The following is an 11,737-nucleotide window of genomic DNA, read 5'->3' on the forward strand; positions in this document are numbered from 1 at the left end:
AAGGAGGGGGCTTTGTAGAAAACGAAGCGTTTGAGAGAGGCGGGGCATAGAGGACCTACAATAATGTACAGTATTTGAAAAATAATGTGTTTTTTGAACATTAAAGCATGTCAACATATTCTGTTACACCAAATACACAAAATAATGATATTTAAAAAAGCATCATATGACCCCTTTAAACCGCATAAACACATTTCATTACACCAAATACACAAAATTATGTTCTTTTTAGCAACATCATATGACCCCTTTAAGTTACAAATGATCGATGTTGATTTTATACTCCTGTACTCCAGGCTCAAGCTATCCCATTCATATGAGCCCAGCAGTTCATTGGTCATTATAGAATGGATTCATGCAGAGCCACCAATCGGAGTGAGAATTGTTGATTACCTAATCAGTCAAGAGAAGGTGACAGAGCGGACTGATCACTCCAAAGTTGAGACAGGTAGGTAAATTATGAAATGAGCTTATACAAAACATTTGAGATATATAATATCCACGTATAACTGTCTGCCTCTGCTGTATTCTACAATAAAGGCTAAAAGACCAAAAAGAGAAAAAACACTTAATGCCCATTTATTTGGGAAGTAGCTGTGTAATAAGCGGGATAATATACATTCAGCCAGTCATTATCGCAAATTAAACCCCTTCAGGGTGAAACAAGATCCCTCTGCCTCACGCTGGGGTCTTGATCATCCTGCCAGGGTTTAGTTTGTGATAAAGGAAACTGACTGCACATGAATATATGAAATCTAAATTCATTTTAATTGAATTTCCCAGCACTAAGACTGAACCACAAAATGAAATAATGTGGCTGTATTTTATGTTGAAAATAATGAAACAATGCAATAAAAATGCATTCATATTTTCTAAAGATATTCAGAGGCTTTGATTGTGCAAGGAAATCCCCAATACAGTTGCCCTATAATTTATCTCTACCTGTGAATTAAAAATAACCACCACAATTTATGGCTAAAAGCCCTGCAGTTAAGGGTTGTAAATCTGAGGGACTGCTGTTAAAATGAAGATTAAGGACCATTCCAGAGATAAAGTAAAACAAATGCGGAAATTTAGAGAATTACCCAAGTGGTTAGATGTTCCAGTTGACACGATTGGTCCTATTATCGGGGGAATGGAAGCGACATCAGAAGGCAAAGAAACTCCCTAGACAGGGTGATCATTCAAGACAAAACCACGAGAGAAGCCAAAGATCACTTTTATTTAGCTTCACAGTTCAGTAGCAGAAAGCAGATAAAGGTGAACTAGTCAACTGGATCATGTGGGAGGGAAGCACGCAAGACGCTTCCCTAAAAAGAAGCAAAGGCACATCTAGAGTTTACCAAAAAGCATAAAAACAGCTAATTTGTGTCATGGGATCAGATTGCAGTCAGATGAGACCATGATGGAGCGTTTTAGTCTGAATTCAGTGTGCATGCCCACCTCATACACTCGACAGTTGATCATTCGTTTATAGTTCATTCGTTCTGGCCTGTGATAATTGTGACATATTGCCTGTATTTTCTGCTTTATTGTGTTGAAAAGTTCTGGATAAAGCATCCCATTTGGCCTCTAAATCATTAATAATCTGAAATAACCCGCAGCATGATCTGAAATATCCTCCATGTTGTGCTTTCACCCTATTTTAGATTCTAGACATTGATGTATTTGTGTAATTTTGAAAGAATGAAACCGTTTAAGGTGAATATTAAGTCAATATGTGTCTCACGTCTCTATCCTGGCCATAATGGACATCACATGGGATTTCTCCATGAACATCAAAAACTCTCACCCCAATCAGGGTGAATGTATGTTCATTCTAATCCTCATTTATCAGACAGTGTGATCCTGGATGAAGTCTGTGTTATTGTTCTGCCAGGGTTTGCTGAGTAGAATGAATATGTCCTAACCTGAAAGGTCCTGGCATGCCAAATAGGAGCCCACCTCAGACACACTTATGCGTTCTGCCCAAGGCCTCCAACTCTAAAGTTGTGCTTTTCATCACCTCTCAAGTCCCCCTGGTCTTCGTACTTAGGGACTTACTGTGCTCTATAGGACCAGCGCCAGATATGTGAATCGATTTTTCACACAGATGATCAATGGTTCTTCAGGAGGCCTTGAAAGCAGGTCTTGATACTGGACTTGATGTGCTCCATAAGGACGTAAGACACACATTTGGCTCCCTGAAAATGCTCTGTTTTGTATGTGTCAGACATATCCGATGATTGATCTGCTCACAGCTTAAACTGTGAAGTGTTGTAAATACAATTAGAAAGACCACCTTGAAGCTGGGGAAGGGCAGAGCCACGTCAAAAGTTGATTCTGGTAATGATTAGAATGATTAGAAGCCTTTTAGGATGAAGAAAAAAATATAATATGTTAAATAATCTTGGATGAACATCAGAAACTTTAAATCCAAGGCACTTCACTTTTGCTACCAATTTTTTCTTCTTCTTCTCTACATTTATTTAAACTAACTAACTAACTAACTAACTATGCCTATGTTTGTAGTACAAAAAGCACATACATTGTTCAAAGGATTGGGGTTAGTAAGATTTCTTCTTCTTTGAATGAAATAAAGTAATTCTATCAATTAAATTGATCAAAAATTTTAGTTACATTTACAGTGTTACAGAATATTTTTTTTAACATTCGGTTCATTGTAAAATACAGAGAAAAAGAAAGATCTAAATATTGTATTATACATGTGTGTTAGTCTATTAAAACATCATACCATCTTAAATGTTAAATATTGTATTATGTATATTAGAGATGGAGAGAGAGAAAAAGTGAAAGACAGAGAGAATTGAACGCTCAGCTGCTTGTGCTTTGACAATGCAATCTTTTGGATAATGCTTCTGTTTGGTCTTGAAGTCGTTTTATGTGGCAGGCTATACTCTAGAACTGCGGCCAAGCAAAATTAAACTCCTGAAATATAATGAGCATATCCCCCCGTTATAATGGTTGCTATGCCCTTGTTCATATGTAAATGATTTCAGACTTACACCTGTATCATTAGCTCTATAAAAGAGACTGATGCAGAATACATGTCCTCCCACTTTAGCGGTACTTTTACCAAATATAGTGCGGAGTCCCAAACTGTGTTTGCACCATGACAGCCTTTGGCTTCCCTGTTATATTTTCCTCTATCTTCATCCATTCCCCTCTATCACTTTAAAGGCATGCCCATTGCCTGTCCTCCTCCACCTCTGATGTTGCCCTGTCCAAGTTAGACTTCAGACACGTTGTAGCTGTTAAAGCAGAAAAGAACATGATGTTATATCAAGTCCAAATGTGGAATTGTGAAAATGAGATTGATGAGGAGATGATCATAGAGATCATAGTCTTACTCCAAGCCAGATACGTATGGGTGTTTCTATATTTTCCTCTTTAGCGGCAGAGGTAACGTCTTGTTCTTTACAAGCCTTCGATTAAAAGGTGGCCAGAATCAGTAACTTTTCAGCATTTTCTGGAAGGTTCTGAATGTGCTCCACAGGCTGAAAAAAGTGATTATGATACCTTATCTGATTTTGAAGCTGTCATAGGAAACATGTGAGGGATTTTCTCATCTCATACATGCAAGGCCGCATTAAGACTGCACTGGGCCCCGGGGCTATGACTTACTGCAGGGCCCCCCATTACAATAATTATATATATATATATATATATATTTATAGAATCCTTGTTTTGTGATTTGGCTCTTTATATTTTCAGTGTCCCAAGAGCAGCTGAAACAGCTTGTTAAATTTTGGGTTGGATGGGAGATACCCATGGCTAGCATGAAAGTGGAGGTGGTTCGAGCGGAATATCCCACTTCATCCACATGCTTCCGCACCCTTCGCTTACCTGGTTACTACAACAGTTTCAGAGAATTTAGTGTTCATTTAGACAACTGCATTGCCACAAATGACAGTGGATTTGGATTGTTGTAGAAAGTGGAAAGCTCTGAATTCACAAGTTATTTCATTAAATTTTGTTTTCTATTGAATTGTAACTTAATAATTAAGATTCTAAACATTGTTGAATATCTAAGCATTCATCAGTTATTCATTGTTCCCTGATGTTGAAATGTTGGCTTTTATTGAAATGGTTTAGAGTTGTACTTGACATTTGAACTAATGTATTTACAATAAACATGATTAAAAACAAACATGAAGTTGTGTTTGTGATTGCATGGATAATTAGAGTTCATACTGATAACTCTACACATAGCCAATGCTGTGCATATAGCCCACTGCAGCTAAATATCTATCTATTCCCATGCATGTTGCATATATATATATATAGCTTTAAATAGGAGTGTTATACCATATCAAAATTCTTGATGCACTGAAATTTCATAATTTTTGCTACCAATTTCAATATCACAAAAAATAATACTAGCCTAAGTAAAAATAAGATTACTGAAGACAAGTAAACAGTCACAAATTAGGCTACAACAGAAAGATCATAAAAAAACGGCCTACTTGAATAACTTAAAGCACTGAATAATAAATATATTGTATAAAGAAAATGTACAAATAGACTGAAAAGTCTTCACTGTATAAATTCAATATACATTCATTCTTATTTATTTTACAAAAGTGATTTTCAAAAATGCAGTCAAGGAGAGTAAGTGATTTTCTTTCTGATGTTTGATTTACATTATTGACACAAATCGCAACAACAGCTAGGCTATATTAGGCTGCTTTAGAGGAATAGTTCACCCAAAAATTCTGTTGTTGTTCTAAACCTGTATGCGATTCCTTCTGCTGTTGGATGCAAAATAATTTGAAACAATACTGGTAATCAGACAGTTGCTGGGCCTCCATGACTTCCATAGTATGAAAAAAATACACTATTGGAGTCAATGGGGACCAGAAACTGGTTGCGATCATTTTTCAAAATATCTTCTTTTATGTTGAGGAGAACAAAGAAATTCATAGAGGTTTAGAACAATTTGAGTTTAAGTATATGATGACATTATCTTCATTTTTGGGTGAACTATCCTCTTAAGATCTCATCATATAGGCTAATCCAGGATCTCATATAGCCTAACACACATGCTTTATCTTTAACTATGAACGTTCATTTAATAAGACACAAATAACTGTGTTTACGAGGATACTCGCAAAGATGAATTTTTGACACATAACTGTGTATTTGAATGTTTAAGCACAAGGAGCGAAAAGTTTAGTCAGTCGCAATACGAGCAGGTGCGTGCTGCGCAAATCAGGCTGAAACCGTCTTAATGCGCGCATTTACCAGAATGAATTCTGCCCCACTGCTTAATGTTCATTAACAGTTTAAACCATTTTGTTTTAAAACCTGCTTAAAACGCGTTTAAATGATAAGTTTAGCCTACATCTTGACACGCAAAACGATTGATATATTTCTACCGGATTGTCTCCCAATCCTTAAATGAATATATAGAGTTTGTTCAAACACAAAAACAATATAGGCTACATCCAGTTAATAATCAAACTAACCTAAAATCTGTGTAGACGATGACGCTGTGGGGGGGGTTTTCTGCTCCATATGCCCGGTTCACTTGCTGTTCCAACAACTCCCACTCCATCATCAGCTTTAGTAAAATAATCTGATAGCTGGGGATTTTACTGACTAACTTATGTTTTTTTTTTCTTCTGTTGTTTGTATTTTAAGTTTTTCATTTTTTGAGCCCCTCTCTCTCAGAATTGCTGACATTTTTACTTATCGAATATTGTTCTTTGCGCGACCATTTCCAGATTACTCCAGAACGAAGTGAAGAGTGGTGGTGAATGCAGGCATAGGCTACTTGGCAGCGATGATAGATACATGCACATATCGTTCAAATGTCAAATATAGAATAAATGCATTTGATTGGTGAACCAAATTCAGACTTTATGCTTCAATCTCAAATGGTAATGCATGGAATTTATGGAAAAGCTCAACTAAATAACAACGCTAATAAGTGGGAGGCATGGTGGCTTTGGTGATTGGCCCTCTAATCAATCTACCCCACAGCCAATCACTGGCCCCCTCCTTGCTCTGGCCCCGGGGCTTCAGCCCCGCCTAGCCCAATGGTTAATACGGCCCTGCATACATGGCTGTCCTTCATTTGCTGCAAAAAAACAGAGGTGTTGCAAGTCATTGCAATCCCCTGTTCATGTTTTACCAGGATTTGTTTGACACATCTGTGCTAATAGCTGCGCAAAACAGACATTCTTGTTAGGGATAGTTCACCCAAAAATGAAAATTACCCAATGATTTACTCACCCTCAAGCCATCCTAGGTGTATATGACGTACTTGTTTCAGACAAATGCAATCAGAGTTATATTTAAAAAAAATAAAAATAAAACTAAATGTCCTGGCTCTTCCAGGCTTTATAATGGCAGTGAATGGGTGTTGATATTCAATAGTCCAATAGAAGTTCATCCATTATACTTTTTTTTTTTAAAAGTGCTCCACATGGCTCTGGGGGGTTAATAAAGGCCTCCTGAAGCAAATTGATGCGTTTTTGTAAGAAAAATATCCATATTCAAAACTTTTTAAACCATAATCTCTAGCTTCCGCTAACTGTCATACTCGCGTTCACGAGAGAGTGGCGTTCCAGTGGATGACGTAGGTCGTAGGCAGGGGCATAAATTTCGTCTAACAGTTGGGGGGGACCATAAATATAAAATTTCACAAGAGCAATTTTTGAAGGGGACACAAATAATACAGCAAAAATTGTACTTGTAAGGATATGTATACACAGAGGAAAGCCTTACTACTGTTAGTGTAGCAGGGAGACCGTGCCAAATTAGACAACTTAAAGCTGTTGTGGTCGCAACGAGACAGCGCTCGTGTCCGTTGTAGACATTACTATCCGTCACGGGGGACCACCTCAAAACGTGGTTAGTTTGGGCTAGTTTTGAGTAGCAATTGGGCGGATTTTATTGTGAAAACCTGGCAACGCTTTCCCTCAAGCAGGTAACGTTATTATTGCTAACATAGCGGACTCGTCGGAAAATACATTGGCATCATCTGTATTAAAGAGAAAATAATCACTTCATCCGATGTTTATCGGAAAATACATTGGCATCATCTGTATTAAAGAGAAAATAATCACTTCATCCTATGTTTAAGTGAATAAAATAGCCTTGACAGCCTTACTTACTGGAGTTCCACAACTATTGACTTTGTTCTCTCTCACCGGACTCGTGTGTGTGTGTAGGTGATGTAAAAGAGGAAAGCAGATATTTGGACCAAAGCACTGTGATGCAAGGGAGGGGGAGACTCAAAATAATTATAAATTTAAAACGCATTTTTGCCCCGTTTGTGTTTGTGTTATTTTACTACTTACAATATTATTTAAAGTATAAAACTTTGTTATTTACAATACACAGCATGGTTTTTAATCATATTTTTAGGGGGGACAACCCTTAGATAGGGAGTGTCCTGTCCCCCCCGACCCCCCCTGGATTTCCGCTTATGGTCGTAGGCGTTGCGTAAGCTCCAGTGAGAAGTGACGAACGCAGAAGCATAGAGGAGAGAGCCAAACAAAACACTGGTCACGAATTAGAAGTACAAAACAAGGATTTTTAAAGAAAAATGTCTGAGGATTTCGATATAAGCCAAGGGGAGATTTTCCATTGCTGTAAACAAAACTTCTAGTTCTTGCGATACTAGCATATTCTCGCCGGAGCTTACATAGGTCTACGTTCTACGTCATCTGCTGGAACGCCACTCTCTCGTGAACGTGAGTACGACAGTTAGCGGAAGGTAGAGATTATGGTTTATAAAGTTTGGTAACACTTTATTTCGATAGTCCACTTTAGACATTCTATTAACAGTAAGTAACTTTGCAACTACATGTCAACTAGCAGTTAGTAGAGTATTAGTAGACTGTCTGCTTAATATCTTCTAACACTTTCTTTGTCAACTTATGCTACTAACCCTAAACCTACCCTAACAGTCTACTCTGAGAATTAGTTGACATGTAGTTGACATGTAGTTACAAAGTTACTTATAGTTAGTAGAATGTCTAAAGTGGACTATCGAAATAAAGTATAACCTAAAGTTTTGAATATGGATATTTTATTTCCAAAAGCACATCGATTCACTTCAGGAGGACTTTATTGACCCGCCAGTGCCATGTGGAGTACTTTTAATGATGGATGGAATTCTGTTATTGGACTATTGAACATCAACACCCATTCACTGCCATTATAAAGCTTGGAAGAACCAGGACAATTTTAAATATAACTCCAATTGTATTTGTCTGAAAGAAGTCATATACTGTACATCTAAGATGGGTGAGTAAATCTTGAGGGTGAGTTAATCATGGAGTAATTTTCATTTGTGGGTGATCTGTCCATTTAAAGAGATAGTTCACCCAGAAATGAAAGTTCTGTCTGTCATCATTTACTCACCCTCATGTCATTCCAAACCTGTATGACTTCCTTTTTTCAGTGAAACTTAAAAGAAGATGTTTTGAGAAATGTATCCGTGTTTGTTTATTTATTTATTTGTTTATTTGTATTGATTTATTTAATTTTGTCCATTCAGTGGAAGTCAAAATGGTTTGGTTACCAACATTTTATTAATTATCTTCTTGTGTGTTCCACAGAAGAAGGAAAGTCATACAGTTTGAAATGATGTGAAGGCGAGTAAATGATGACAGAATTTGTAATTTTTGGATAAACATAAATCAAAATGTTGTTTTAAAATGTTCTTATTTGTTTCCTATGGAACACACAAGGAAACAAGGAACACAATTTTGAAACATCTTGAGGCATGTCTTTTCCAAAGCCAGTTTCGTTATGGCTTTTTCTTATGATGCTTTTTTGTAAATTTCCAACTGTTTAGTTTTTAGTAGAGAGCAAAAACTAAACTCAAAAGTGTCTAAAATGCTCCTGCATCAGTTTTCTGTATATAAATGAAATGATTTCCTTCACCACATATACAATGAAATTATTGTCTCTTCCTGAAAATGATGTCGAGTGCTTTATTTTGTCTATGGTTGCTTAGAAACAAGATGTGGCTCATCGTACCTTGTGGCTGATTTTACTTTTGTCTGAGGTTGAACAAATAATAACAGAAGTTTCATTGTGGATGAACTATTCCTGTAAAATCGGACTTGATTTGGATTTTAAAGTGTTTACTGGACATGTTAGGAGTTTAAAAAATGTTAGTGTGTGAGTGAGCCCATTGATAATATAACAATTGAACACACCGTGAGTCTTTGCCAGCTTTGCATGCTAATAGAGCACTTAATTGGAATCAGGCACACAGCGTGACATCATTGCATTTGCTTTTCTCTCTCATGGTCTGGGAACCGAGTAAATGGGAAGTCTGCCTTCAGTCATTTCACCCCGACCAGACACGCTGTGAAAACAAACAGCTTTCCTCGCCAGACTGATGTCAGGACTTTGATCGCACAGTAACAGCCGGGTTTACTCAAGGGTCATAGGGACATAACATCCTACCCATAAACAGACACGCTCTCTCCCATGGGTGGCATAAAGAACCGGGTGCCACACTTCCCCTAGTAAAGTAGAGGGACCTTGCCTCCAAGCAGCAGGCAAAACAAGTGCTTCTGAAAAAAATAAAGGCAATGTTTTTCCGAATAGGTGGAAGACACAGTTTCACTCCTGAGGAATGTTTCCGTAGCACTGCTCCTGGAGGATGATCTCACTCTATGTCTGTGAGCGGGGTAAGGTTCTGGAGCCTGAGCAGGTGCACTGCGGAAGCTGGCACTGATTCACTAATACTCCCACAAATCTGTGTGTCTGTGCGTGCACATACTTTTGGACAGGCATTTATCTCTGTTATGAGTTGTTTTCGTTTGCACATGTACTGTATGTGTGTGTCTGAGAATGTTTATTCCATTACTCCAGTTTTCAGTGTCACGTGATTCTTCAAAAATCATTCTAATATATGCCAATTTGGTGCTCAAGATGTCTTATTATCATCAGTGTTGAAAACAGATGTGCTAATTAATATTTTTTGTGGAAACCATGTGTGATGGGGTTCAAGAGGGTGGAAGGAAGAAGACAGGGTCGGCAGTACTGGGACGCGAGTTTTATTTTCAGTCTTTGGGGGCACACAACGGAAAAGGCACTCACCGCGCTTTCAGTCTCTCAGTCAATAACTCATAACATCACTCTACATATGCTTCGTGCTCTAGTAACCCGTCTCCCCGGGTGGCTCGCGTTCCCAATCAGTCTCTCCTCTACGTGCTCCAGGTGGCCCCTTTTATCCGGTCTCTCCACACTAATTACTGAAACGAGACACAGGTGTTTATCATTTGCGCTTGACCTACTTACGCACCGCTCGTCTCCTGCCTCTCCAGTCGTTGCTATAGATGATAATGTCATCCAAATAGGCCGCAGCATACGCAGCATGCGGCTGGAGGATCCGGTCCATGAGCCGCTGAAAGGTGGCCGGAGCCCCAAACAACCCGGAAGGAAGCGTTACGAATTGGTGTAAACCAAACGGCGTGGTGAAAGCCATCTTTTCTTTGGATATTGGTGATAAGGGTATCTGCCAATATCCCTTCGTCAAATCCAGTGTCGAGTAAAATCGAGCAGCACCCAGCCGATCAAGCAATTCGTCAACCTGCGGCATTGGATACGCGTCGAACTTCGACACAGCATTCACCTTGCGATAATCCACACAGAACCGGACCGAGCCGTCCGTTTTAGGCACTAAAACTATCGGGCTCGCCCAATCACTGTTGGATTCCTGTATTACTCCCATATCTAGCATTGCCTCTAATTCAGTCTGAACTACTTTTTTTTTGTGTTCAGGCAGCCGATACGGCCGGCTGCGCACCACCACGCCCGGCTCAGTCTCAATGTGGTGCTGGATGCAGTCTGTGCGACCAGGAGAGAGGTGATCTCCTCCTGGGGCCAGAGCAAGAGATTGACTTTTGGTGTTCACTTCTGGCCCGAGATCTTCCTCTCCGCTCACCGCCATCGCCAGCATCACTGATTCCGCCTCGCTCCATTTTTTAAGGAGGTTGAGATGGTACACCTGATGTGCTCCGCCCCTGTCTGAGCGCACTACCTCATAATTGAGATCCCCAACTCGCCGTGTGACCTCAAAGGGCCCTTGCCACTTGGCGAGTAATTTGGAACTAGAAGTTGGGAGTAATACGAGTACTTTCTCTCCCGGTGCAAATTCGCGTAATCTGGTTCCCCTGTTGTACAACCGGCTTTGTCTGCCCTGAGCCTGCAACAAATTCTCCATAGAGAGCCGCCCCAAAGTGTGGAGTTTTGTTCTCAGGTCCAGTACATACTGAATTTCACTTTTACTGTCCGCGGGGCTGACGTCCGTAGAGAAGCTCAAAGGGGGAAAAACCCGTGGAGGCTTGGGGGACCTCGCACACAGCAAACAAGAGGGGTTCCAGCCATTTGTCCCAATTTTTGGCGTCTTCGTGAACGAACTTCCGAATCATGGTTTTTAATGTGCGATTAAATCGTTCGACCAGACCGTCTGTTTGTGGGTGATAAACGCTGGTGCGAATCGATTTAATGCCCAAGAGTTCGTAAAGTTCGCGGAGAGTCCGTGACATAAACGCCGTGCCTTGATCGGTGAGAATCTCTTTCGGGATTCCCACCCGGGAGATTAGATGAAACAGGGCCTCCGCCACACTTTTCGCGGAAATGCTGCGGAGGGCCACTGCCTCGGGGTATCGCGTTGCATAATCCACTAGGACTAATGCAAAGCGATGCCCCCGTGCAGATCGTTCTAAGGGCCCGATGAACCATGCCCCCCCCGCCACAGTTT

General features: G+C 39.7%; 1 protein-coding gene across 1 annotated transcript in view; it reads left to right on the top strand.

The window, feature by feature from the left end:
* The window catches only part of LOC107726885 (astrotactin-1-like), a 119,034-nt gene that overhangs the window by 81,661 nt on the left and 25,636 nt on the right, over positions 1-11,737 (top strand). Inside the window, exon 7 of the mRNA XM_016536593.1 lies at positions 297-448. Coding sequence (XP_016392079.1) covers positions 297-448 — 152 coding nt within the window. The remainder of the gene's footprint in view (positions 1-296; positions 449-11,737) is intronic.

The sequence above is a fragment of the Sinocyclocheilus rhinocerous genome, unplaced genomic scaffold, assembly GCF_001515625.1.
Source record: "Sinocyclocheilus rhinocerous isolate Xijiao unplaced genomic scaffold, SAMN03320098_v1.1 scaffold606, whole genome shotgun sequence".
In the NCBI taxonomy this organism is placed as follows: domain Eukaryota; kingdom Metazoa; phylum Chordata; class Actinopteri; order Cypriniformes; family Cyprinidae; genus Sinocyclocheilus; species Sinocyclocheilus rhinocerous.